Source organism: Mirounga angustirostris, unplaced genomic scaffold (genome assembly GCF_029215605.1).
Source record: "Mirounga angustirostris isolate CCGP_5_RB_7025 unplaced genomic scaffold, mMirAng1.0.hap1 SCAF_16, whole genome shotgun sequence".
Classification (NCBI taxonomy): domain Eukaryota; kingdom Metazoa; phylum Chordata; class Mammalia; order Carnivora; family Phocidae; genus Mirounga; species Mirounga angustirostris.
Window position 1 is genome coordinate 48216186 of NW_026991724.1, and position 27527 is coordinate 48243712.

At 63.1% G+C, this 27527-nt stretch overlaps 1 protein-coding gene across 6 annotated transcripts; it reads right to left on the reverse strand.

Moving 5' to 3' along the window:
* Positions 1–820: 820 nt before the first annotated feature.
* Positions 821–27527, reverse strand: CIC (capicua transcriptional repressor). 6 transcript variants are annotated; one of them, XM_045891607.3, is made up of 21 exons: positions 27386–27527; positions 21424–24234; positions 9532–9681; positions 9215–9449; positions 9003–9132; positions 8737–8919; positions 8488–8653; positions 7473–7675; positions 7165–7390; positions 6643–6746; positions 5153–6395; positions 4882–5069; positions 4387–4508; positions 4115–4281; positions 3718–4008; positions 3296–3618; positions 2752–3008; positions 2497–2651; positions 2282–2413; positions 1901–2032; positions 821–1816 (listed from the first exon to the last, which is right to left on the reverse strand). In XM_045891607.3, exons 2-21 carry the CDS (start codon positions 24221–24223, stop codon positions 1449–1451), a joined length of 7575 nt encoding a protein of 2524 aa, XP_045747563.2. In that variant the 5' UTR covers positions 24224–24234; positions 27386–27527; the 3' UTR covers positions 821–1448. The 6 variants fall into 6 exon arrangements, with proteins under 6 accessions (XP_045747563.2, XP_045747564.2, XP_045747562.2 ...); XM_045891608.3 differs by lacking the exon at positions 27386–27527 and adding an exon at positions 26600–26753 and having other exon boundaries at positions 2497–2648; XM_045891606.3 differs by lacking the exon at positions 27386–27527 and adding an exon at positions 26600–26753.

A 27527-nucleotide genomic window follows, 5' to 3' on the forward strand; every position in this document is an offset into this window, starting at 1 on the left:
GGGGTGTCCTGTTTCTGCCCGAAGCAGGCATCCGCCGACCCATCAAGGCACTCTGGTTCTTGCACAATCTGGCAGGTTTCTACCATCGGGAACGCTGCACGCAGGCACTGCCCATCGGTAACACACTCGGCGAAACCAGTTTGCCAACACTACCCTAGACGGTCGAGGTTAAGTAAGAATTCTGGGAACATAGTGACCCAGCAGTCAAAGCCTGTCCAAAGCTGCCCTCCCCATTTTGCTGCAGATCTTCCCCTGGCTGGAACTTCTGGTGCTCTGGTCTTAGCTTGGATGCCACTTCCCGCAGAAGCTTCCTGACCCTCCCATCCCAAGCAGCCTTCCCTCCACACAGGCCACGGTCCTCAGGCTGGCCATGACGGATGTGACCCTGGAGAAGCTCCAGTGGGCCTGGCTGCAGTGCTGGCTCAGGCCATGTGGGGGCAGCAGGAATCACTGAGAACAGCACTGTCCCTTGCCTCGCACCACCGAGGCTCAGACCTCTCAGGTCCAGCTGGAACTTCAAGGGTGAACTGTCCTTCTTGTAGCACCTCACCTGACCCCTTCCCCAAACCGCACTCCTGTTGGATGGATGTGAAGGAGAGTAGGCATAGTGAGCCCCAAGCACCAGGGCTGGAGAGAGGCTGCTCGGTCCACGGTGAGTCCGGGTCCTCCGCCCGCAGTGTCGGGAGGGTGGGTCCTGGAATTGCTCCCCACAGTGAGGTGGGGGGGGGAGCATATAGCTAGTGTATAGCTCCTTGCCCATCTGGGGACAGGACCAGCACACCCACACCCCTTCTCCCTCTAGAGTGGGCAGCCACACAGGTGTGTTAAACAGCTTTAATTTCGGTCATTTCAGCTTCTCGGCACAGTAAGAAATATTGCACATGATCAACATGTTTTGTTCTGGGGACGGGGACAAGGGTAGGGGGAATCACCTTCTTAGAAAGTACAACCCAAGTTGGGAGGGCAGAGGGGGTGGGGAGAGAACCCTCCCCATGCCTGTGGCAAAGTGCAGGAGCCCCCACCCCAAACTAACCTGAGTCCAGCCCCTCTGGGGAAAAAAGGGGTGCATGAACTCCCCCCTACTCCACAGGCACCTCCCTGTGGCCCAAGGCCCGCACTACCCTCCAGCTTGTAGCCCTCACATGAGCCATTTTGCATAAAGTACAAGTGAAAAGGTCTGAAGGTAACACACTCCAGGTTATATACAGGGGCTCGGTGGAGGGAGACTGTGCCCCTGCTTCCCCTCAGCTGCCCCCCATCACAGGGAGAAAGCTGTGGGGGGAGGGGAGATAGACAAGAGGAGCAGGCCTCATTCCGCCCCAAACTAGAAAGGACGAAATGGCTTTTAGTGGGGAGGACGTAACCATCCTGCCCCCCCATTCCTGCCACCTACATACTGTCCATGTCCTGAGGGGGGTACTGTGGGTCCTGGGATCTTCTCGGACCCCTCACCTGCCTGTGGCAGCTGGGGAGGGGCCGGGGGGCGGGGGGGAGGGCTGGGGGGGGCCCTCCCAGCCAGGCTGTCCGGGACCCGGCTCTGGAGGTGGGGGCAGTGGCGGGGCAGCCGGAGCTGTGCCAGAGTCCGAGCCAGGTGAGGTGGGGTCAGGGCCCCCAGCAGGGCTGGGAGTGGGGACAGGGGCAGCAGCAGTGCCAGTGGGGGGCGGTCCGGGGAGGGGGGCCTCGGCTCCAGGGGGCTGCTCCGTGGGAGTGGCCGCCTGCATGATTTTCTGGCGCACCTCGCGGATCTTCAACTGCAGACAGACCTTGGAGGGGAAGATGTCTGCATAGCGGGCCTGGAAGGCTGCCGTGGCCTGGGCTGGGGACAGAAGGATGAGAGGAGGGTGAGAGGAGCAGGCAGGTCCTCTCCAAGTGCCCCCCGAAGACGCTGAGCTAGGTTCACCTGATGGGAAAAAGCCATGGTCCTGGAAGAGCTGCATGACCAGGGCCCGGCGCTGGTCCAGGGTGCGCCGCAGTGAGGAGTATGGCACCTTCTCGTACTCCAACTCCCCGAGCACGTCCTCGGCTTCCGTACCTGGAAGCAGCGCAGGCGCCACGGTCAAGGGGCCTGCAGCCTGCCCCCACCCCCGCCCCCAACCCCCGCCTGAAGCGTCCACCCAGCCCTCACCGAATTCTATTCCACAGCAGAGTTCCAAGAGGGCACCTGTCTCCGGACCCTGTCGGGCTCCAGACCCCACCCTCCCATCCCTGACCTGCCATCCCACCTCTCATCTGTAACCCTGCTCCCGGGTCCCCACAGCTCCGCCTGCCTCGGCGCCGGCACCTGTGCGGTCAAAGGTGAAGATATCCCCCTCGCACTTGGCACTCTTAGGGGTGTTGGGCTCGGAGCTGCAACTGGAGCGTCTCCTCATCTTGCGCTTGGGCGAGGTGGGGTCCTCGGGGGCTGAGTCCAGGTCTGGTCCAACAAAAGCAAGGAGGCTCAGCGGAGGCGGCCCCAGTCTGTCCCCTGCCTTCCCCGGGTGCCCCACACTCGCCTACCGGTGGAGTTCTTCCTCTTCTTGCGGTAGGAGCCCAGGATGGCCCGGGGCGAGGTGGCCAGAGACTGCAGGGTCGGTGAGGGCAGCACCTCCTCAGGCCGGAACTCGGGCAGCTCGGCAAAGCGCTCTTCGAAGTCCACCTCCGACAGGACCCTGCTGGAGAGCCGGCAGGGTCACCTCCCCCGTCCCGGACTGCAGCTGCCCCCCTCTCCTGCCAGCCCCGCACACGCTGCCGCGGACCCCAGCCCATGCTCACTTGTCCACAGAGTCAAAGGTCTTCTTCAGGGGCGGGGGCCGCACCTTCACCTTCTTGCCGGTACCAGCGGCCTCCTTGCGCTCAGGGGTGTCCCCAGCTGCCCTCCCGCTGCTGCCCTCGCTGCCGCCGCCACCGCCGCCGCCAGGGGCCGGGGCTGGAGCTGGTGCTGGGCTGGGAGGAGTGGGAGGCTCCCCCCGGCTCTCCAGACCCAGCCCAGGGACTCGCCAGTCTGAAGACGAGCTGGGGAATTTGCTGGCCTGGGGTAGGGATGGCAGGGAGACGGAGGACACCGGGTTCAGACTCACTGGTGCAAAACCCAGAACAACAAAGAGATGGATGCTGACTGCCCCAGGTGTAGAGTCTTGGAAAAGACCTGGTTGTACAGACAAGCAAAAGGGACAGAAGAACCTCCCCCCGACCCCCACAAACAAGGATACAGGTCAGACAGGTGTGCAGGGAAAAGGGATGGAGCAGAAAAGCAGACGGTGGACTGACGCACAGAGCCAGGCAGCAACGGGAGCCCCCGGGCCTGCTGTGCACTCACCATGGCCTCAGGGCCCTTGGTGCTTGTTCGCTCCTCAGCAGGTGGGGGCGGCGGGGGGCTGCTCCGGGCTGTGGGAGCCCAGGTCTCTGGGGGCGGTGGAGGAGCCGGTGTCGTAGGCTGCCCCTCAAGCTCAGACTCGGGGGTAGGGGGCTCCCGGGCTGGGCCAGGCTCCAAGGGCTGCCGGGCTGCAGGGCCTGACCGCCCAGGGGCACCTGCCTCAAACGAACCCACGGGAATGCTGGCGATGGCCGCCTTCACTTTCTGGGGGGCCTTGGGGGTGGGCCGCTGGGCCTTGGGGGCCACTAAGCTGTAGGTCATGGAGCCTGTTGGTGGAGAGAAGAGCATTTGCTGAGCCAGGCCTGTCTGGAGCCCTTCTCCTGGGTCTCCCAACTCACCCCACCCTGGGATGGCCCAACACCCACCTGTGGCATTAGGGAAAGGGCTGGTGGGGGCCGGAGTGGCAGTGGCAGGAGCTGGTGGGCCCTTGGGCAGGATGGTGGCAGCAGGTGGGGTGGTGCTAGTGGCCACGGTGTAAACCAGGCCTGGGGGCGCCTGGGATGGCTGGGCCAGGGGTGCTGAGGAAGTGGGTGCAGGGCTGCCAGGGTAAAACGCCGTGATGACGGGACCTCCGGGGGCCGTGCAGGTGGGCGGCAGCTGGGGACTGGGCACGGGTGACACGCCCACCTGGCCAGGAGCCAGCAGCGGGGCTTGGCCTGCAGGGATGGAGACAGAGGAAGAGAGGCAGGGGCCCCAATTAGGGCCTGGGCCACCTCTGCACCACCCTGGGTCCCCAGCTCTGCCTGCCACACTGCCCCTCACCTGAAAGCAGGGGCTGCACAAAGGCGGGTCCGCTGGGCCCCAGTGAGGTGAAGCCTAGGGCTACCGAGCTCGTGGGCCCATACGAGGTGACTGTTCCAGCCTGGCTGGACGTAGGGCTGGTGCCCAGGGGCAACGCGTGCCCACCCGCCGACTGCACGTAGGTGATTCTGCCGCAGGGAGAGGAAGGGGGAGGAGTGAGGTGAGCTGCCCACCGCCCCACCCCCAGGCCCTTCTCTGGGCTGGCCTCCAGGTGTGGACTCAGCTACCATTACCTGGTGGAGGAGGGTAGCAGGACCTTCTGAGGCTGCGAGGTGGGTCCGGAGAGCGTGGCTGGGCTGAGGGGCGGCACCAGGCCGCTGGGTGTGCTCACGGGCACCGGAGTCAGCTGGATGATCTGTGGGCAAGGGCACCCACAGGCTGGGGTGAGCTGGGGACTCAGGCTGGAGCAGGGGCAGACCCAGACCTAGGAAGGTGGGTCTCAGCGAAGACAGGGAACACAAAATTTGGAATCAAGACAGAACAAAACAAAGAAAACAGCAAGGCGTGTTTCACACAAAGGAGCAAGGCGCAGACGCTGAGAGAAGAATCGAGACACATGCAGACATGGAAGTACACGGAAAGACACAGTCCTAGAGACAGGGTTCCAAAAAGATAAAAAGGAAAAAAAGCACGAGAGACCAAAGGAAAAGCAGGAAGAAACCATGGCACAGAAACCGACACCCAGGAGGGAAGGGCACGGGGAACAGGTGGAACCAGGATGCCCTTACCTTGCTGGGTGGCTGGGCCCCATTCTGCACAGGTACCGAGAACGGCGGGCTCACCAGAGGCAGTGGCTGGCCAGCCCCTCCGCCCCGCACCGACATGCTAGGGGCCGCCAGGGGCACCAGGACCTTCCCAGGTAGCAGCTGGGCTGAGCCGCCCGGGGGTGGGGCCTGCACAGGAGAAACCGACTGGGCTGCAAGTGGAAAGAGGAGAAGTTGTCAGAGAGCCACAAGGGGCCTGGGGCCCCCCTCCCTCACCGCTGAGCCCAGACCTCACCTTTGGGGGGCGGGGCGGAGGGTACGGATTGCAGGATGGGGATGCCAGGAGTGGGTGCGGTGGCCGCCAGAACTTTCCCGTTGGTGGAGGTGCCCGGTGGGAGGGTGAAACGGATGCTGGTGGTGGGTGCGGGGCCACCAGGAGCTGCTGCCTTGGTCCCAGGGGCTGGTGCTGGGGCAGGTGCCACCTGAAGCTGCTGGGGCAGCGTGGGCAGGATGTACTGCACCTGGGTGATTCCCCCAGCCTTGCCCAAGGCACCCGGCTGCAGGATGCCCAGGGGCACTGGCCCATTGGGGCCACTCCCAGCCCCTGCTCCTGAGCCTGTAGCGGCCCCACTGCCAGGGGCCCCCTGGGCTATGAACTGAACAGCAGGGGGCGCCGGGGCCCCATAACCAGGTGTGCCCACCAGCAGGTTGGTGACTGTGGCAGGGGCCTTCCCCACAGTGCCCAGGAGGGGCCCAGCCACCAGATGCGGGGCCGGCGAGGTGGCTGCTGCCGACTTCTTGTCCGAATACACTAAGCTTACGCCCAGCGGGGAGCTCCCAGGCGCCCGGGACCCTGTGACCGGCTCAGTCCTGGCACCTGCTGTGTCATTTGGAGATGCCTCAGCCCGGCCAGCGGTGGGGAAGGGCTTAGAGGCGATGGGCACAGGAGTGCTACTGACAGGCCGCACCACGTTGGTGACCATGGTAGCAGCTGGGCGGGACAGGGGGGCTGCTGGGGCCCCATAGGCCAGTGATGGGGCTGGGGCCGAGGGCATGCGGGTTCCGCCGCCTTCCCGTTCCTCCTTATTTGGGGGCAGGACCAGCGTCTGCAGGACACTTCCTCCCCCGCCAGGAGGTGCCGCAATGACAGAGGGGCCCGGTGGCTCCAGGCCTCCCACACTTTCAGGTCTCTTGCGCCGGAAGGCGGCAGGATCCGTTGGGAGGAACCTGGTGGCCTTGGAAGGTGTCACTGGACCCCCAGGCCCAGGAGGTGGGGGCCGTAGTGGGCCTGCCGTGCTGCCCTGACCTGACTCCTGGGCCTTGAAGGTCCCTGAGCCCAGGGGGAAGGAGGTGGCGGCAGAGGCTGAGGAGGAGGCAGGTGAGGACGAGGAGGAGGAGGAGGATGGGGTGGGCCCGTAGCCTTTGCCAAAGGCTGGAGGTGGTGGATCCGGGGGCCCTGGGGGCTCAGGGTCCAGCGGTGGGCGGCAGTGGGTAAAAGAGGAACGAATCACAGGCGAGAACACCTTCCGGCCAAAGCCCTAGGTGGAAGGAGGAGACGCAACCACATCAAGGGAGCCTGGATACGCACATCCTGCCCATCCCTGTCCTGCCTGGCAGTGAGGCCAGCTAAAGGCCTCAATTCATCCAGGCTGTGACCCAATTCGCCATGGGGCGAGTAGCTTGCCCTTTTTGGGCCTTCATCTTCCTCTGTGGCAATGCGCACAAAAACAGGTATCCCCCCTTCCTAGGACCATTACCAGACACCGCCAATTCCCCGGGTCTCACCTTGCTGCCCTCTGGGTCCTCCCCAGAGCTATCTCCGCTCTCGCTGTCAGTCACCCGCTCCTTGCACTTGAGGTCAATGTCAGTGGCGCCGAAGCCGTCGTCAGCTGAGGGAGCGAATGGTATTGGCAAAAGGGCTGGGTGCAGGAGTGCCCGGGAGGGACAGCACGGAGCCCAGGCTCTGGCCTCAGCCCCCTAAGCCAGCAGTAACTGTTATCCAAGAACGCAGCCTAGGGTGAGCCCACCTGCCCAGGGGAACCTAAGAGCATGCAGGTACTACCACCTAACACTGTGCCCCATGGCTTGGCCATCCGTGGCCCTGTGCTCCTGGTTTCCTGCCTGGCCAGAAGCTTCCCAAAGGCAGGGCTGGGTTTACTCAGTAGGGCCTGAGCTGAACATGCTTGCAATCCTAAACAAACATGCAAAACAAGAAGAGCCTGAGGCCTAGATCAAATCTTTGCCCACCCCCCCCAAACCTTAGCCTACTGCTCTCCGGGCAGGATTCTGGGCCCTGCAACTGCTCACCAATGACATCATCGTCTCCCTCCTCCTCGCAGATGACCATGCGTTCCTCGTCACTGGTCATGTCCTCACTGGCTGCACGCTGGGAACGGGAGGCCCGGGTGGGCAGCAGCGGGGGTCGCCCACTAGCCGCCAGGGCACCTCCCTCACTGGAGGCTGAGAAGGGGCCTGGAGCCCCATACTGGGTGGAAGGCTTTGGACCAGAATAGGATGCAGGGCCAGACACCATCTGCAGGGCAGGTACCGGGAGAGTTCAGCTGGGGCCATCACCTTGGGGCAGCCCTCCCTGCCCATCTCCCCTGCCCCCGGACCTGAGTCAGTTCCTGTAGTGCCTGGCTATCTACTTCCCCACCATCCAGGCTGTGGACCCCGCTGTGGGAGAAGGCTCGGGGCCGGGCCGAGCCAGGTCCCCCCACTGCATGCAGACGCTCTGTCCCACAGGAGCCGCTCCCCGGAGCCTTGGTATCCGAGCTCAAGAGGGTCTGGGCTGCGACGGACAGGAGCTCCGAGGACACTGCAGAATGTAAGGAGAGAGGTGTCACGGAGTCAAGAAGCCCCTTAGCAGCACCTAGATCGGCCAAAACATCTACAGTATGTCTACATACTGGAGAAGCAAAAGGAAGTTTGAAACTCCCGGGCTACCTGGCAGAAGAGATACCAGCCACCAGCCCAGCATTTCCTAATGGACTGCTCCCCGGAAGGCAGGCCTTCTTGAGTATGAAAAGCTGAAAACGGGTAGTGTGGTGCTTGCTAGCTAATAACCATGGGCCTGAGTCTCCATCCCTCTATCTCAGAGAGGAAGCAACCCCACCTTCAGAGAATTGCAGGCCCGTACCCACAGATCACTCCAAAAAAGTGCCTCAGAAAAGCGCTATGCACGCGAGACACTGTCAGTAGAAGCAGCCACTGAGGGGCTTCCAACTATGATGCTGGAAACCACCCAAGCTGGGGTTTAAGCTCTGGCTCTACCATTTACTAGTCTTCTATAACTTCCGACAAACGATTTTGCCTGAGTCTCAGTCTCATTTGGAAAATGGGGGTACAGCTTTTAAAAGCAGAGGCTGTACTCCTCTTCGTACCCAGCATGTAGTAAATGCTCAGCAAATGACAACCCATAACAAGATGACTGCCTGGAAACTCTGTCTGTCTAGATCTCCCTGGCTCCTTCATACAAGACAACTGCCAGTTCCTTTATGGCTAAGGGTCCTCAAATGAAATGAGAGGACAGACGAAGGCTTCTGGGGCAGGGGCTGAGCAAACAAGGGGGTAGCTGGCACCTCTCAGGGAGGGTGGGGGCAGGACGAGTCAACCAAGGAGCCGACCAACCTCCAGGGGCAGCGGCAGTCCCTGTCTCTGACATGCTCCGCTCCCGAGTCTCCTTGTGCCCGCCTGCCAGCCCCAGGCTCGTGGGCTTGGCCTCTGAGCTGGACTTCTTCCGGTCCTTGTTGCACCACTTCCAGTCTGGGTGGGCCTTAAAGTGGGCCTCTTTCACCTGGCAGGAGAGAGAGGAGGGACCCTTCACTCACCCACCCCACCAGAGGAAGCTGGGGAGGAACCAAGAGGAAGAGGCATTACCTGGAAAGCCAGGTCATGGTACTTCTGCTTCTCCTTGGGCCCCAGGGCGTACCACCACTCGCCCAGGATCTTGCTGACGGTCCGGTTGTCCTGGTTGGGGTGACGCTGGTGGACCAGGGCCCGGTGCCGCTTGCTGAAGATCATGAAGGCGTTCATGGGCCGCCGGATATGGTCCTTCTCCCGCTACAGCAGAGTGGGACGGTTAAAACCAGGAGACAGGCTTGGGCAGCCAGAGGGTGAGCTGGGGACAGGTAGAGATGAGGCACCTTGTTGGGGCTGCGTCCATCCTTCTCCGACGAGGAGTCTCGTTCCTTTGGCAGGGCACTGAGGGACTGGGTCCGGCGTTTCCCGGGTGGCAGGGGCAACTGGATCTCAGGAGACATGATGGAGAGGAATCTGTGGTGGGAGTGGCAGGGACAGTGAGGGCCACATCTCTGCTCCCCCCCGCCCGCCCAGTCCCAAACCTCGTGGCACTCACGCATCATCATGGTCACTCTCCGTCTCGCTGTCCAGCCGGGGCTCTCCTGGAGGGCCAGGGGCCTCCTCCTCAGTGGTGGGAGGGGGACCCTTTCCAGGTTCCACCACCCCCAAAGTGTGGGGGGGTCCAGGCCCTGGGCTCTCAGGGCAGGTGGCTCCAGGGGGCCGCCCGGGATCAGCATTCCCTGTCCCACCTGGTGGCTGCTCGTGAGCGACAGCCGCGGACTCAGCAGGTTCTGGGGGCAGAGAGGCAGGTCAGAGGGCTCTTGGGCTGCTTGGACCCTATCCCCATGCCTTCCGTGGCCCCCCACTCCTCACCTTTGCTCTGGGTGGAGGCCACTGGGTGGCTGGCAGGTTGCTGGGCCTCACTTGGCTGCACAGAGGGGTCGGGCTGGCTGGGGGCCAGAAAGGGGACTAAGGAGTGCCAGGGGAACACGGCAACAGAGCGAGGTTCCACATTCGTCCACACTGTGGGAAGAAGCCAGCTAAGCTGTGCAGCAGGAGACCCTGGCCTTGACCCCCAACTCAAGCTCTTTTCCACCCTGGATGAGGTGGCTCCACGCCTCCTTCACACCCCCTTCCACTATCCCAGAGCCTCGTGGGCTTGTGCGTACAACATCACTCAGGAAAAACTCCTCCCTGAAAGATTTCGAGGTTTATACAAAAGAAAACAGAAGCTGGGAAGGGAAATAGGCCTCACGCCCCATTCCCTCCCCCACTGCTACCAGCCCTGCCACCAGGGACCAGGCCAGAGGAATGACTGGCTCCTGTCACAAACCAGGCCATGTTCAACTGCCATCTCATACTCCCGAGGCCCCAAGACCTCAGCAGAGCTAGGAACCCTCCCCAATCATGCCACATTTCCAGCACCCAGGTTGCTATCTGACATGGCCCCTCATCTTCACCTCGCACTCCCTTTCTCTCTCTTGAGGAGACCATGGCTTGGTTTCCCCTTCTCTTCCCTCTCCATTCCCCACAGGGTGTGGGGTCTTAAGTCTTTCTCCTTGCCTCCCTCCCTGTACCACAAACCCCAAGGAGCCAGACCCGCCTTTCCTGGGCTGGGCACAGGTGGCTCCAGCGTCTCCCCCGGCCCCCTAAGAGAATCTACTGCCCACGAAGTGGTCTCCCAGCCCTGCTCCCTCTCAACCTCTGAACTTATCCTGGGTGCAGTATCCAGGCCCCTTGCCCAAAAAGGGGAGGGTGCGGTAAACTCCTTGGAAGAAAAGGCACAGACAATGGGACAGACAAGAGAACTGTTACAAGTCTATGCCCAAGGAAGACAAAAGTGCCAAGTGTTTTCTTGAGAATATGCACAGGAAGGCACTTCCCTCCCAGGGGGCCAGTCCCAGGGGTCCAACCTTCTGCCCCAGGAGCTGGGGGGTAGCAGGGTAAGCCCTGGGCTGGGACCCATCCCTGGCAGGACTCCTGGGGCAGGCCTAGCCTAGGAGTGGGCTGCCCTCTCACTGCTGGCTCCCTGGGGGAAGTGGAACCAGCTGAGGAGGCCCCTGCGAGGGAAGACGATGAAGAGAGAAGGGAAACGCCCTAGCCTTGGTCTCCATCATTCCAAGCCTCCCCCTGAGCCAGATCAATCTGACCTGGGGTGACCCCTCTATGCCCTCAAAAGCCTGGACTAAGACAGCTCTATAGGAGACACTGGCCTCGAGACCTGATTCTGCAAGGGGCTGACAAAAGAAAAAGTAGACATCAAATCAACAGAAGAGGGATAAGGAAGCCAGCACCGGAGGGGGTCTCAAGACGCTCTGAGGACCCTGTCCCTGATCCCTGGGACACTGGGGACCGCAAAAGCCTGCTCGGCCCTCCAACCCCAAGGATCTAGACCTGTCCCTCTCTTCACCAAGATCTTACCCACCGGGCCTCTCATCTGCTGGGTGGGGAAGAAGGGGGACCAGCAGACAATGGGGGAAGAGTCCTTTGGTCCTGCCCCTCCTCAGGTCCTCCTCAGTGCACTCCCGTCCAGGTTCTTGGGTCCCTCCGTCTCTGCCTAGCACACCACATACACTCCAGCCCATCACTCTGTTCTAAGCAAGCAGCGCCTCGCTCACTTCTCAAGCCCTGTTCTTAGCCCCACTCTTCGATCACGCTCCCTTCCCCCTCTCTTCCACACCTAAGGCCAGCAGGTCTCATGCTGCCCCTATCCTAATCCATGCTCCCAAGCCAGTTACTCTGCACCCCTCACCTCCAATGACAACGGACTGTGCAACCCCATCACCCAAACACCACAGCTGTCCCTAGCTACTCCCCTCGCCTCTCTCCCATCACTCCCGCTACACTCCCACCTGCCGTCACTAACCGCTTGGCCCAGCTGAGCTCTGTAACTTTCCCGTCACCTCTGTACTCCGCCTCTATCACTCTCATACTATACCCCTAACACCATTACGCCGCACTTAGCACCCCGACACCTTGACCCCTGCAGTCCCAGGGCCCAGGCACTACTAACCGAACATGCCGAGGCCACGGGAGGCCGCGCCGGACGCGGGCACCAGGGGCCTGTGGGCTGAGTACATGGTCCGGCGCGGGGGGGCCCGGCCGGGGCTCGCGCCTCCTCAGCGGCCGCCGCCACTCCGCCCGCCGCCGGCTCCTCGGCCGTCGCCGCTCGGGCCCGGGGGGAGCTGGAGGCCGTCGCCGCATGCCCCCCCCCGCCGCCCCCCTCCGGCCGCCCCACTCGGGGGGTCTCTGCCGGGCGCGCCTGCGCACAGCGCCGCCTGCCTCCCGCCGCCCGGGGGGCGGGGGAGGTCAGAGCGCGCCGGCCCCGCCCCGCCCCCCGGCGCGCGCGGGGGCCGTCACGGGGCGCGCGGCACAGGGGCCATCGGCGCCGCCCCCTCCCTCTCCCTCCTCCCGCGCGGTGCCCGGCGGGCGGGGCAGGCGGGGCGGGGCGCGGCGCGCGTGCGCGGGGGCGGCCCCCTCCCTTCTCCTCTCGCTGGCTCTCTCCCTCCCTCCCTCGCAGCTCCGGCGGGTAACGGCTCTGGCCCCGCGCGCCCCGGCTGCCGGTGCCGCCGCCCCGCCTTTCCGGGCTCCGGGCCCGCGGCTCAGCGCCGGGTCGACCTTCGGCTCCGGGCGGGCAGACGGACCAGCGTGCGTGCGTCCGTGCGCTCCGAGCGAGCCCCGCGCAGAGCCACCGCCGCCTCCCCGCCCCGCCACTACTACGCGCTCCCCTCCCCCCGCCGCACCTCCCCCCGCCCCTTCCCCGCTTCCCCCGCGGCCTTCCGCGCAAGCCCGGCCCCCCGCGCGTGAGTCCATTGGCTGCCGCCGCCGCGCGCGGGTCAGGCCCCGCCGCGCCCGCCCCCATTGGCCGCCCCGGGGGAACGTCAGTCATATGCAAATAAGGGAAGGGCGGGGCGGGCTCCGGTTGGCCCCAAGCCGGCCCGGGGCGGGACCGCGGGAGGAGGGTGGCAGGGAGGGCGCACTGCAGTAAAGGCAGCGAGCCAGAGGGGCGGTTCGCGGCACCGCGCTGCGGAGGCCTCGGGGTTGTGTGTGCTGCTACGTGTGTCCAGGCCACGCGAGGAACACGCTCACGCGCGGCTTGGCCCACCTCCCTCACGCCCGCCTGAGCGCGCACGGCTCGGCAGGGCAGACGAACTGCGCGGTAGGGCTACGCGAGCCACCCCGAGCCCTCACCAACTCACGCCAGCAGACTCTTCCCCCACCACACACACTAACTCACACACACTCACACACACACACCCCTCTCACAGACACTTTTCCTGCCACACCCATTATTTCACACACACCCCACGGTCACATGTACCCTTGGCCTTACACTCACACTGTCACACATGAAGTCACACACCTTGAACACCTGCTCACATGTATGTACTACCTCCCACACTCCTGGTCCATCACTCCCCACCCATCATCATACACACTCGTTCTCACCCATCCTCCACATCACCCATTTCATGCACGCCTTGTCATACATGCTTCACCAACGCATATTCTCATTGCCAGCCCACATGAATCATCATACAAACAACATATCAAACAGGCAGCATTATCTCACACATCTCATCACAACCGCTGCTTGTCCATCACACACACACACACACACACACCCCACATCCCTCCCACACAACCACACATGTTCTTCCATCTTCACACACTCTCATGGGGCCTTCCTGGCACCTCCCATCCCCAACACAGGCTAACTCTTACAGATGCCATTGTACTGACCCCCGCACACTATGTAAGCTTACCCCAGTGAGCACTCCTTCAGTACCCTGGCCCCCCAGGAATACAGAGCGCCATGGCCATTCACTGGCCTGACACTTAGCAGCCACCTGGGACCCTCTACCTCACAGTGTAAGGTGGTGGGGGGCGAGGGGGGCACAGAGCACCACTGTGGGCTGGCCTTACCACTCTAGGCTGGGAGTCACCCCTTCCAGAAAGGGGCCAGGAGGAAGAAAGGAAACAAACACTGGGGCTTCAGCGTGCTGGGAGCTTGTATGTATTATACTGCTCATTGAATCCTCACAACCACTTAGGGAGGTATACTTTATTATGCCCATTGTTCAGATGAGAAAATGAGACTCAGAGAAACTGAATAAATTGTGCAAGATCATGCCTCCAGAACGCAACAGCCCAGTGCTCCAACTCAGCTGCTCTTTCCACTACTGAAAATTTAACCTCGGGGTGGACCCAGGCAGACACTCCCAGACGTCCAGGAATATGGTCAGACAGTGATACAGAAAGAACTACAGAAAGGCCAGAGAGCACACACAGAGACACATGCAAAGGTCTGGGGCCCACCAGGGAGAGAGGCAGAGGCCTTGGATCACCGAAGATGGGCCCTGGGGTCACATCCAGTAGAGGCAGAGGCCTGGGGTCACACCCGGGCAGGTTTTAAAGGTTGCACAAGCCCAGATGGACAAAGAGTGGGCTCCTACACAGGTGGAGTCAATGACAAGCACAAACAAATCCCTTTCCCAGCCTATTCCATCCACTCACAGAGCCGAAGGCATGGAAAGGGGACAGAAACCTGTAATCTGGGCCCAGAGGGGAAGGGAAGGTCCATAGCCCTCTGACCTCCAGAGACTGCAGGGCCAGACACTTGGCTGTGAGCCTGGAGGGGGCCACTGGAGGGACTATTAGGTGACTGCCCCCTCCTCCCTATGCAGCCCCAGACTCAGACCCTCCATTACCTCACTGCCCCAGGGACTGCAATGTGAGGCAGAAATCAAGGCTGAAATCAATGTGGCCCGCTATCTCCCCACCACTGCCCCCTCCTCTCCCCTCCGGTGAGTCACCTACTGGCAAGTTAACCCCTTCCCTACTACAATGCAGCCCAGGACAGAGCTCGGAGCAACATTGCCCCCAGCCCCCCAACTTCTGTAGGGTGAGAAAAGAGCTAGGCCTGGCACAGCACGGAAAGAGGGCCCCACACATCTGGGAGGGTTGCACATCTGGTAGAAGACACAGTGCCCACATAGGAGGGATGGGAAGAGGCCCCTTACAGGGTAGGGTACAGCCAAGTGGGGACCCAGCCTGGCAGGGAGGGGCCGGAATCCGGGCAGGAAGGGCCCCCCTGCCCTGGGCACCGGGCCAGCCCTATACTTAGCTTCCATTGTTCAGAGTGGAGCAACCCTGGGTGGGGGTGATTAGAAGTGGAGAAGAGGGAGCAGGTCCTAACCCCAGACAGCTCCATCTCTCCAGCCATCCTCAACCCTAACTGGGGCCTCCCTAATTGGAAAAGGCTGAGGGGGTTTCCCAAACCAGGGCCCCAGTCCCATCTGAGAAGTGGTGCACCACCACCCTGCACTCAAGGCAGGTAGGTACCCGACAGAACTGTGGCGCAGCCACCCCCTGCACCACCCCATCGCCAATTCCACAAAAGGTCTGGCGCCAAACATCCCCCGAAGCACTACCCCACCCCCAGCCCGGGGACAGGGAGCCCAGACAGAGACACCAGCTGCCACCCAGGGTGGCACAGGCTGAGGCCTGCCCAGAGGCCTGGGGCGTACAGCCAGGGATGCTGACAGACTGAGGGACAGGCAGACACACTCTGAACTCACGGGCCCATTTATTGAGCCCAAGAGGCACCGCGCCCCTGTCGCCCGCGGCTCCCCACCCAGCTCTACAGGCCCGGGTCCCCGCCTTGGCTCACCACCCCGGTGTCCCCAGCTCCCCTCACCCGCTCTCCACATACACACCCACCCACCCCGGGCGGCGTCGGCGACGGCCAGGGTTGCCTGGGGAACGGGCCCAGGATTGGGCTGTGAGGCTCGGGAGGGATGGGGGCCTAAAAATAGCGCCGGGGTGAGTCAGTGTGAGTGGGGCTGGGGTAGGCAGGGGGACTAGGAGGGAAAGAGGCAGCCGAGAGGTGTGGGGGAGGGTCCCCAGGGATTGGGAGACGGACGGGATAGGACAGAGGAGGGGGCATGTGGGTTTGGGGGTGGAAAGGGGCGGGGGGTGGGGGAGTGTACAGGCACCCGGGCTTGAGAGGGCTGGTCGGCGCGGAGGGAGGGAGGCGCCCAACCCGGGCGGAGGAGGGGGCGCCGCCCTGCGTTCTCCAACCCTCCCCGCGCTCACGAGATTTTCCACTCGCCGCCTGGCCCCCAGCCAGCCCCCGGCGGGCCCCACAAAGCCGCTTTGTGCCGGGAGGGCGGGCGGGCGCCCGGCCGGCCTGACACCCACGCGGGCCGCGGCGGGGCACGGGCCAGCTGGCACCCGAGCTGTCTGCGGGGGGGGCCCCCCCACCCAGCCCGAGGGCGCGGCCGCTTAAGGGTTAATGGCGCAACGGCGTGGGGGGGTGGTCTCAGCCAATCAGCGTCGGGAGGCGCGTAGGCGGCCAATGGGAAAGACGGAGGCCCGACGCTCAGGGCCTACCCCTGGGGCGCGGGAATCCGCGCCCCTCGGTGCGGACCGGGGCTGGGCGCGGCCCTCAGGGTACCGGTCCGGATCTGCAAAGCCCCGGGTGCACCCTGTTTCCCCGGCTGCTTCGCAAGAAAAAGGTTCAGAGGGGGATAGGCTCTTGCAATCTGGAGGTGGCACGGTCGGGATTTGAACCCAGGTCTGCCTGGCCTCACACACAGCTTTTCTGCGGAAACAGGGAGACGGGGGTTCCCTGACCCAGGCCCCCGTGGGGAGCGGGAACAGGGGACGGGGTGCGGGCGGAGGAGGCGGCGCGGCGGGCTAGGGTCCAGCCGCCTGCGGTGCAGCCGCTGCCGCCGGTGGTAATGGGAGCCAGACGCCGTCGCCGCCGCTAATGCGCCTCCCTCCCGGCCACTAATGGAGCCATTAATGCCCGGGCGCCGGGGGCTCCGGGCCGCACCCCCCCGGCCCCGCGCATGCGCCCGCCCGGCGCCGCCGCGCCGCCGCCGCCAGGAGGCAGCCTGACCCCTTGCAGCTCCTGGTGCTGGGGTCTCTTCCGCGAAGTCCCTAAGACTGACTCCCGCTACCTCAAAAACGGCCCTTCTCTTTTCTCTCCTGGGCAGGTCATCCTCTTCTTCCCAGCCTAGGCCTCCTCCCTCTCCAGGAGAGTCTCCAGAGATCTCTGACATCCAAATCTAACCTTTTCCCTCTCCTGCTCTGAACTTTTGCCTCTTCACCCACCGGCATTCAAGCTGGCTTGGCTAGAACTGTGCTCCTTGGCACGCTTCTGCCAATCCTGGGCTCTAGTGTCAGCTCCAGCTTCCACTAAGCCACTGAGAGGTCATGCACTTTGACCCCTCCTGGCCTTTGTTCCTATGGCTGCCTCGGCCAGGAACACCCCTTTCTTTCACTCTCCTGAAATCCACTCATGCCTCATGCTTCAGCTCAAATGTCACTTCCACTAAGAAGCATACCTGTACCTCCCTCATCACCCTGCATCGAGCCAGAGTTGTCTCTGTCCTCTGGCTTCCCCACACTCTGTACCTCCTTCTGCTCATCCTTGCCTGTGCCTGCTTCCAGGTCTGCCTTGCCCACCCACTTCCCCCAGGGCTGCTCAGCCTGGGCCTGGAAGAGATGAGGAGGGACTTCTGGCGGGGCAGAAGGGGTTCACCGTTTGAGACAAAACAGGAACTCTGGTGGGCAGAATCTGGATTTGGGGAGTCAGGAGAACCTAGTCCCCTCTTTGGGCCTTATTTTCCCCACCTGGCCAAGCATGGTCTCTGAGGTCCTACTACATGTGGGACTCCATTACATGGAGCTGGCACCAAATGTGTCTCCTGCAAGGCATTGAGGGGGTAGTTGGGGTGATCTGGGTCGTGCCCTCTAGCAGGTGGGTGGGCACAGGAGCTGCCTTCCTGTTGTTCCCCTACAGCCGGATCTCCTAGCTTTGCCCATGCAGCCCCCGCCTTCCTGCCTGACTTGGGAACAGGTGCTTGGATGTAGATGGCTTCTGACACCTCTCAGGACGTTTCAGGGACAGTGGTGGGCAGTTAATTTGTCAAGGAACAGGAAGGGGCTCCCAGGCCTGTACAACCTCCCACCACTCCCCAAGAAGGGGAGTGAGGGACCTAGTGCTTAGCAACTGTCCACTGATTCAAAGGGATGGAGCACCTGATGTGCACAAGGTGGAGGTGAGGGGCTAGGAGGCGGGGCAGCAAGTCTGTCTGAGGAGGGGGAGGAGGGCCAGGGAAGGCCCAGAGACACAGGATCCCAAGATAGGGGGCCAAAACAGAAGAAAGGTGGGATGAAAGCTCAGACAAGGACTGATGTCTAGGGAGGGACAAACCAAGAAAGGTATAGAGAGGCAGACAGAGAGAGAGACATAAGTCCAGAGAGAGAGACTCAGGACCAGAAATAGAGACCTAGACAGACAGATTTAGGGACCCAAGGGAGAAACAGAGAGACACACAGTGGCTCAAAGGCAGGCAGACCGAGGCCCCGGAGAGGGGGCACTGCCTGTCAGTACAGGGAAGCCAGGCGGAAGCTGGGAGCTGGAAAGGAGGCCGTGCCAGGAATGGGGCTGAGACATCTGGCCTCCTGGGCTGGGGCTGCAGGCCCTGGGGCAGCTTCCTCTCCTGGGGAGCAGGCGGGAAGAGTCAGAGGGAGGTGGCAGTGGCAGCTGGCTGGCCTGGCCATGCACAGAATGTGGAGAATGCCGGCCGCCTGCCCCAGCACGTCCCCCAGCGGAAGCAAATGCCTGGCGGGGGGCAGGAGCAGGCAAGCTGTCCCAGGCCGCCCCCTCACACCTGCTGCCCTGAGTGAGGGTCAGGCCTTGCCATGAGTGGGCAGAAAGGGACAGGACCACGGCCTCACTATGCCACTGGGCAGGATCTGCCCTACCTGGGCCTCAGAGGCAGAAGGCCCCAGGGTGCCTGCCTCCCAAGGGCTTGGGGAGGCCTCTGGGACAAGAACAAAAGGACCTGCTGGCTGGGAACCTGAGGGCAGCCTGGATACCTCAGCATGGGTGTTGTTAGGGAGGCGTTGCTCAGAACCGCCAGGACAGGCACCGGACAAGTTCTGACGACCAGACAGCCTGCAGCCTCCCTTCCCTGAACTTCAGGCCCCACCCCTCCACCCCCCAAACCGGGGCTGGTAATCCCTATTGCATAGCATCAGGTGGATTCCATGAGAGGGCCCCACACCTGGGGCTGGGCACGTGGTAGATGCTTAATAAAAGACGGGTTACGGGGCGCCTGGGTGGCTCAGATGGTTAAGCGTCTGCCTTCGGCTCGGGTCGTGATCCCAGGGTCCTGGGATCGAGTCCCACATCGGGCTCCCTGCTCCTTGGGAGCCTGCTTCTCCCTCTGCCTCTCTCTCTGTCTCTCGTGAATAAATAAATAAAATCTTTAAAAAAATAAAAAAATAAAAGACGGGTTACTATTATCGTTATCGTTGTTATCGAGAGTACTTAAGGGCCTGGGCTCTGGAGCTAGACAGCCTGGGTTCAAATCCTGGCTCTCCCTCTTCCTAGCTGGGTGACCTTGGGCAAGTCGCTTAACCTCTTGGGGAGCGGTTTCCCGCTCTGAACACTGGAAATCCAAATGGTGCTGGCCTCCTGGGGTGTTGTGAGGATTCGGTGAGTAAACGCTGAGGCGGCCCTTACAGAGCCGTGTACCGCGCACACACATGGGTGGTGCTCCAGAAACGAGGACTGCTGTAGCTTCTGGCAGTGGGAGACCCAGGATCTGGAGATTGGGAGACCTGGTTCAAGGCCCAGTGCTGACCCTCCCTGGCTGGGTGACCTCAATCAGAACTCTTCTTCTGTCGCTTTTCCTCATCAGGAAAATGGTGGCAGGTACCCCTGTTGGGTCAGCCCTGGTAGGCCTCGGGTCACCTGCATTGGTGCCATCCCCCTCCAAGCGCCAGCAGTGATGGTCACGTGACACAATGCTATGAAGGCAATGTCGGGGGCTGTAGGCATGTGGGGTGGGGGCAGAGGAGGATAGTTCTCGATGGAGTCTTTCTGCTTCACTTTCTTCATCTGGCTAAGGACAGAAATCCCTGCTGTGCCCCTCTCTGTGGAATTTTGCTCCTATCAACTACACTAACAAGTGTAAAAAATGCTGGGGGCAGGGCAAAAAACACAACTCACAACCTCAGCATATAAGTCTGAGGGGCAAGCACAGCCCCTGTGTCCCTGTGCCCTGGATCTGGGCTGGAGCTCCGTAAGGTCAGGGCCTGGGCTCCCTCCTGCCACAGTCTCTGCCCCAGTCCCAGCTCCCACCCAGATCCCCAATCCAGTCTCCTTCCTCCCTGGCCTCCCTGTCTCTGGTCTCAGGCACGGGAACTCACCCTCCACAGTACAAGTGCGGGTCAGATCAGCTCAAAGCCTTCCATGGCTCCCTAATGCCCTCAAGATAAAGTTCCCAAGTCTCCTGAGGGCCCTCAGGGATCTGACCCTTGCTCATCAATACAGCCGCACATTCCCACACTCGCCCATCTAGAGCCCTTGATTTTGCAGATTCCACTTCCTTCAACTACCTACTTTGGCCTCGAGGCCTTTGCCCAAGCTCTTCCCTCTGCCTGACGGCCCTCCCGCCAGCCTACCCAGGCCCGCTTTCTGCACACCCTGCACATCTCACTTTAGAGACCCTGGCCCCTGCTCCAAGAAGCCCTCCCTGACTCCCCCCCCCCCCCCGCCCCCTGCCTCCTGGGCTTCCCCCATCCCAGCCCTGACCGCTCCGGATGCTCACTGTCTGGGGACAGATCTGTCTATCCCAGGACTGTGAGCCCTGTGAGGGTAGGGCTGTGTCCTCAGCACCAACTAGCAAAGAGTCAGGGCACTCAGTCAACAGTGGATTAAGAAATAAAGAGGAAGAAGGTGCTAGGGAAGGGGCTGGTGACTGGTCACCCTCCCTGACAGTCGCTCTGACAAGGCCCAACCTGGCCTGGCCTCTGGCTCTCCCGGCCTCCGGCCTCAGCCCTCTGGACATAACAGCTTCCCTCAGCTGTGCTCCTTCTGGCCTCCTAGGAGGCTCTTCCAGCCCAGGGTTGCTGGTTCCAACTCATCCTTCAACTCTTGGCTTACACGCCCTTTCCTGAGGGCAGCCAGACTGGATTTCACACCTCGAGGCCTGCCCAGCACACCCCCAGCTCCCCTCCACAGCACTGACTTGCACCTGTGGTGTTTACTGGGCACAGGCGTGAGGTGAGCGCTCCAGTCCTGATCCTGCCACCCCGAGGCAGAAGGCGCTGTCGGAGCCTCCATCTTCCCATCTGCGACCCGGCACTGTGGCCCAGCGGGGACGAGCCAGCCTGCCTGACTTTGCAGGCCGGCTCCAGGATTTACTAGCCGTAGGACCCAGGGCAAGTTACTAACCTGGCCTCAGTCGCCTTTCAATGAACATAATCGTAGCCCCCGCCTGTTAGGTTCGTGAAGGCGAAATGAGCGGGTATTTCCAAAGGGCTGAGAACAGGCCCCGTACAGTACCTCCGCGAGGTAACTCACACGATGCTTATTATCATGGTGATGCCCCCACTGGCCCTCCAAACACGGCGGCTGTCATCACGATTATCAACTCTGTTCCTCTGTTACCCCATCAGGATGGTGGGGGCCTGGCTCCCGAAGCTCAGGAAAGGTCTGCTGACTGATAGAGCGCTTGAGGGTGCATTCCCAACAGGAGGCCTCTGGAAACACTGCACTGAGCCTTCCAAGTCCAGTCCCTTGCCTGGCATGTGAATTCCCGCTGAAACATCTATGCAGAGGGGAGGCTAATCTCCCCTTGAGCCCCTCCCAAGGTGGGGAGCTTCACCTCTCTCGAGAGCCAGTTGGCAAGCGGCCCCGTCCCAAATGAGCCCTCACCCAGCCATTCCACCATCTCTTACCTGTCCCAGGTCGGCCCATGATGACTTCCTTTTTGGGGGCAGGATGGCTGGTGTAGCTGCTGGGCACCAGGACGGGCAATAGGGCAGCAGGTGAGGGGTGGAAGGCCACCGGCTGGAAGGGTGAAGAAGCCAGGCCGAAGGTGGGCATCGGCTGGGCCACGGCAGTCGGCGCGGCTGGAGGCACGGTGATGGGCACGGGGGCTGGCAGAGGTGGGGGCAGGCCAGGCTTCCCACTGGCCACCCCAGGGGGCACCGGGGTCTCTCGGCAGCCCCGCCCAGGTCCTGCTGCCCGTGCCTCGCCTGCAGTGCTCACCTCCCCAGGGAATTTGGAGGGCAGCGGCACGTCGGGGTTGCGAACAATGACGGGTGAGTCCCGCTGCACAGCAGGAACCCTGCGCACAGAGGGCCCAGGGTCCGAGGTCAGGCCAGCAGGCGGGGGCAAGAGCAGCAACGGCGAGGGCTGGCGGGATCGGGAGAAGGGCACGGCGGGTGACACAGCCCGGAAGCCAGCCGGTGTGGAGGGTGTAGGCGTGTGGGACACCGAGTCCACGCCGGAGTCTAGGCTGTCGCTCTTGGGGAAGTCCGGGGTGGCTCCCCCGCCCCCTGCACCAGGCGCCCCCAAAGCCCCCGGGTGGGGCAGCAGCTCTGTCTTCCTCCGCCCGGGGCTGATGGGCACGGTGAAGGTCAGGTTGGTCTGGAAGGTGGGTAGGATGCCAGAAGAGTGGCGCTCTCTGGGGGCAGGCGGCGGTGGGTGGGGGCCCAGGTCCGGTGGTGTCAGCACGCCCCCCTTTGGGGTGCTGGCGCTCAGGTGGCGGCTGCGAACGGCAGTGCGCTGGATGACTGGTGAGGCGTTGATGGGGCTGAAGTTGGCGGGGCGGAAGCCAAAGAGCGGCGAGGGGGAGGGCGAGGGGGCCGGTGAGAAGGGCGACTGCGTGGACACGGGAGAGAAGGAGGGCGTGCCAGAGCGAGAGCTGCCCAACGACACCAGCATCACGGCCGCCTCGCACTCGTCGAACTCAAAGCGCGACAGGTCGGCAGGAGCCACCAGGCGTGGGCGCGAGTCCCCGCGGGCCGCCACGCTGCTGGCCTCACTGTCCCGCGATGTTTCGTCGCCCCAGTCAAACTCGGTGCTGCCCTCACGTGCCGCCACGCCTGCCGGCCGCCCGGCCCCACCGGGGCCGCTGTCCGCCAGGCCCTCCATCTCCTTGGTTCGCATGGACAGGTGGCGCGAGCAGTAGCCCCGCCGCTGCGACTCCTTCATGCAGCCGTCTCGGGAGCACAGCCGGCGCCACTGCTTGCCATTGAATTTCTTGCGGATTCCATTGGGCGTGCAGACCACATCCCCCTTCTTATACTTCTGCTGGGCGGCTGTCAGCGGCGTGCGGGCCCGGGCGGGCGCAGCCCCCTTCTCCAGAGAGGCCACGCTGCTGCTCCGGCTCCCGCCCTGGCTGCCCTCCTGGCAGGGCGACGGCTGCTCGCCAGGGCGGCCGGGGCCTGCGAAAGCTGGGGACTTGGGCGGGGGCGACAGGAGCTGGGGCGGGGGCAGTGGGAGCAGGGCCGGGGTGCCCAGGGCCGGCGGGTGCTTCTCCTCGCCCTCCTCGCAAGTCCCCAGGTTGCCACCAAAGCTGATCTTCGACACCTCCGCATCCTCAGGCTGCTTGGGGTCCAGGGCGGCAGGGCAGGGGGGCAGGGCGCCCCCCGGCTCAGCCCGCTCCTCCTCGGGGCCCCCAGGGGGCTTCCTTGGCAGGGCCTCGGGTTCCCACGGGGGCCGCAGCAGGCGCAAGCTGGAGCGGGCCACCCACACGGCCTCCTCAGGCTCACGGTGTGGCAGCTGCGGGGGCTGCGGTGGGGCGGCCGGCGGGCCCGGCTGGGAGGTGGGGCCGGGGCTCAGGCGGACCTTGTAGGCAGCGGGCTTGGTGGCCACCTCCACCACCACACCCTCACGGTAGGCAGCCACGCCGGGCTCCACGCAGGTACAGACAGCTGTGCCCACCGCCAGGGCCCCCGGCGGCGGCGTGGCGTCCAAAACCACATCGACACCGCCGCCGGGGGCCCCCTCGTAGAACGTCAGGGCCCGGTCCCCGGGGAACTGCACCCCCAGGTCCTGGCTTCGGCGCACCTGGCGCACCACGGCCGGCAGGAAGAGGCCGTCTCCACGCCGAGCCAGCACCCGCTGGGACCTCAGCTGCCGCAGGTCATAGCCGCCGCTGGTGCCACTTGGGGGCCAGGGGCCGGGCCCACAAGCCTCGGCTGCCTCATCCTCCAGGTCGGCTGAGTGCTCGCTGGCCGTGTCGGTGGAAGAGGAACGGGTGGAGGTGGGTGGCCGTGGAGGGACACCCAGGGCGCTGGCCTCCTCAGGGGTCCGTGCCCGCTCTTCAGGGGCCCCGGCTGGCCCACTGCTACCGCTGCCAGCTCCATGCTCCTCCACATACTTCTTCTTGGGCGCTCGAGACTTGAACGTGGCCGTCTTACGGCTGAGTGACGGCTCCCAGCGGCTCGCCTCCCCCTCCACCTTGGGGTCCTCAGCGGGGCCCGGGGCCGCCGGGTCGTCAGGGGGCAGCTCCAGGGGCAGCCCCTCAGCCCCAGGGCCCCGCTCGGACTCCTCCTCCTCACCCTCCTCAGCCTCTTCTGGCCCCGGAGGCGGCGGCGGCTGCTGCTGCACCGTTTCGTCTTCCTCCTCCGGCTTGTCGCCCTCCCCAGCCCCTCGCCGTCTCAGGGCCTTGGCCCGAGTGGCCGGTGGGGACTTGCCACCACTGCTAGAACCCGGGAGGCCGACACATGCCTTCTTCATTGGCTTCATCTTTTGTCCACCTGCAGGTGGGAGGGCAGACAGGGATCATCGGGAGCAACTCATGAACCTCCCCCACCACAGCCAGTGTCCCCCAAGACTTGCCACTTGCCGAGGCCACCGCCTCAGCTCCATGATACCTGAAGGCTCTTTCCTGGCTGTCCTCAACTCATGGGGGCCCCTGACCGGCACCCAGACAGACTGGCACCCATGTCCCCTGAGTTATATACTCTGGCTCCCTGGGGCCACTGACACAGATCTGTTCCCTCTACACAGGCCACAGCAGGTGAGTGCGACTGCCCGAGGGGACACAAAAAGGCAGTAACAGTTCACGCCTGTGGAGCACGCACTTGGTGCCAAACCGTGGGCCGAACTTGATTTTATTAACCCATTTTATCCTGACGACGGCCCTAAGAGGCAGGTGCGACCAACAGCCCTACTTGAGGAAACTGAGGCACAGAGAGCTCAAGCAACTTTGTTCAAATTCACCCAGCTAGGAAATGGCAGCGCTAGGGTCTGAACCCAGGCAATCTGGCCGCTCCAGAGTCTGTGCTCCTAACCATTTCAGTGTGCCGCCTGTCACATGATCCAGAGAGCACACACACTCATACACACACATGCACAGGAACACAGTCACAGAAAAGGAGGTGACTGGGCTGTGATGTGAGCCTCTCTCCACCCCCACCCCCACCCCCTCTGGGCCGCCTGGCATGGCCAGACATTGTGGGAAGGAGTGGGCAGCTGAAAGTCCTGAGGGACGGCTGCCCACTCTTGCTCTGCACCCCAGGCCTGCCAGGTATAGCCATCTCCCCAGATCCTGGCAGGGAGCAGGCAGGGGCACGTCTGGGGCAAGAGCTTATACCCAGTGCTGCCACGGGGCCGTGCATGAGCACACGCACGCGCACAAAAACACACACACAGGCACACACACGTCATCACACAGTGGGACACGGAGCTACACCCCAGGGTTTCGCTGTCCCACTGGATGGGAGCCTGCCCCTCCCCCCACAGCACCCAGCGTGATACCAGCAAGCCCAGCCCCCCTTCTGGCCTGCACGCATCCCCCGCCCTGATTGGGCTGCCTCTGGCAGGGTGGCTGAGCTGGCCCGGCCCCCTGGGGCCCCCAAATATGCCCTCCGACTCCAGGTGGGGGTAAGTGGGAGAAGGTCAAAGAAAGCAGGGCAAGCCCAGCAGGCCAACCTCACCCACTTCCTGAACAGTCATTACTGCCCGCCCCCTTTCAAGCTGCCCTGAGAAAAGAAAAGGGAAAAAAAACTTTACTCTGAAGTGACTAAGAGAAGCTGAGAGGCCAAAAGGAGGCCTCTGGGAGGGTGGGGGTACCCAGGACCATAACCCAAACACAATCAGAGACACCCCTGACTCAGTCTGCAAGCTCCCCCAGGACCCCTGATCCTGTGTTCTCCTACTTGGGGCCTGCTCCTCCTGTGGACCCTACAATCCCAGGCTGCTCCTTCTCTGGGCCAGTCCTGGGGTCCTCGCGGGCAGAGCCTGTAGGGCCCGGGGCTTCTCACACTGGGGCAAGCATCCAAGTGCCCAGGAGTTGGGCAGCTGCCACCACCTTCTCCCCACTGACCCGCTGGGCCACCGTCCTGGGGACTGAGATCCGGCCCCAATCCTGCCCAAACACAAACCTTTGCATACCCCACCCAGGGCCTACGACCATACGGCCTGGCACCCCTGGACCCTGCCGTCTGGTCCTGCCTCTTCACCCCAGAAGCCAAGCCTTTTTCCTTCCCCTGGGGCCTACTCTCTTCCTGTCCACCCCACTTTGGATAACTCCCACCCAAGGCCCTGTGGGCCCTCACCTCCTTCAGAATCTAAGCAGTAACTCCTGAAGCCCAGGCCCTGGGTCTTCAGGGTCCCATGCCCTCTGCTCCCATCAGCCCTCCTGGCACCAGCTTCTCTGCCACTCTCTCTCTCGTCCTGTCACCACTCTACCTCTGCCTCTCTCCTCACAGGCCCTAGGCCCCCTCCTCAGCCACCCCATCCTTGTCACTCTCATCTATCTCTGTCACCCCTTTCTCCCAGTCACTCCCCTGTCAGCCATCTCTGGACCTGTCACCTTTTCTCTCCATCACCCCTCCTTGTCACCCCTCCAACTCTGTCCCCTCCCTCTCCCTGTCACCCTGATCTAGTCCTGTCACCCCTCCATTCCTGTTACCCATTCTCTGCCCACCATCCCCTCTCCGTCACCCCTTTTCTGTCACTCTTCCTCCCTACCACTTCATCCACTCTATCCCCCTTTCCCACCATCCAACCCACCTTTTTTCCCCCTGTACCCTCTCCCCGTCCCTGCCACCTGTCCCCTCTCGGCCCCCAGCACCCCAAATCCCCCCTGCCCGTGTCAGCCCTGGCCCCGCCCCTCACCTCGGGCTCGGCGGGGTTTCGGGGCGGGGGGCCGTGGCCCCGGCTCGGTCCGGTCCGGTCCCTCCCCGCCCCCCCTCCGGCTCTCCCTCTCGATTCTCCCTTTTTTTTTTTACTCCAACACACAAAATGGTGAATGGACCTGCAACAGCTGGAGCAGCCAGCCAATCACCGGCCACAACCCCGCTGACCGGCGCCGTCCTAGACCAATAGATATCCGCAGCCTGGTCGGCTCCGCCTCCCCACGACGAGCGACATTCGCCATGACCAATCCCGCCCACCCGGCAGCGCCAGGGGGAGGGGCCAAAGCCCAAGACCGGCCTCCCTCTGGGACCGACACCAACCTGAGCCTACGACCGCCTGATCTGCCTGGGGCCCTGCCCCACAACAAGTGATGGGCATCAGCCTTGACCAATTGCAGGCCGTCTTAGTGCAGAACGACGAATACAGTACCCAGTCGCCCTGCACTCTAGGCCGGAACCCAGCCTCTGTGAGGGACAGTAGCCAATGGGGTGCAAGAAGGAAGGGCTAAGGAATAGGCTGTCCAATAAGCAGGCTGAGGAGGCGTGGCCTGAGCGTTTGTTGACCGGCTAGTCGCAATTCCTGCTGGGAATGGTAGTCTTCTTACGTCTCCGGCCCATAGTCGATAGTAAAAAGCAGACTACAACTCCCATGTGACAGAGTGCTGGAGCACCAAAGAACCCGGGCGAGGAGAAAAAGTCGGACAGGGCAGTTCCTGTAAGTCTCCCTGCACACCGGGAGCATCTTAGACCCAGGGCCCCGACTCACCCGGATTCCCGGCTCTGGCGTCGCCAGTGGCTCCTCTCAGTGGCGGCGGTAGCGGCACGAGGGGGAGGTGCGAGGAGCAGCCAACCGCCACCCGCAAGCCCTGCAGCCAATCAGCAGCGGCCGGGGCGGTGCAATGACCTCA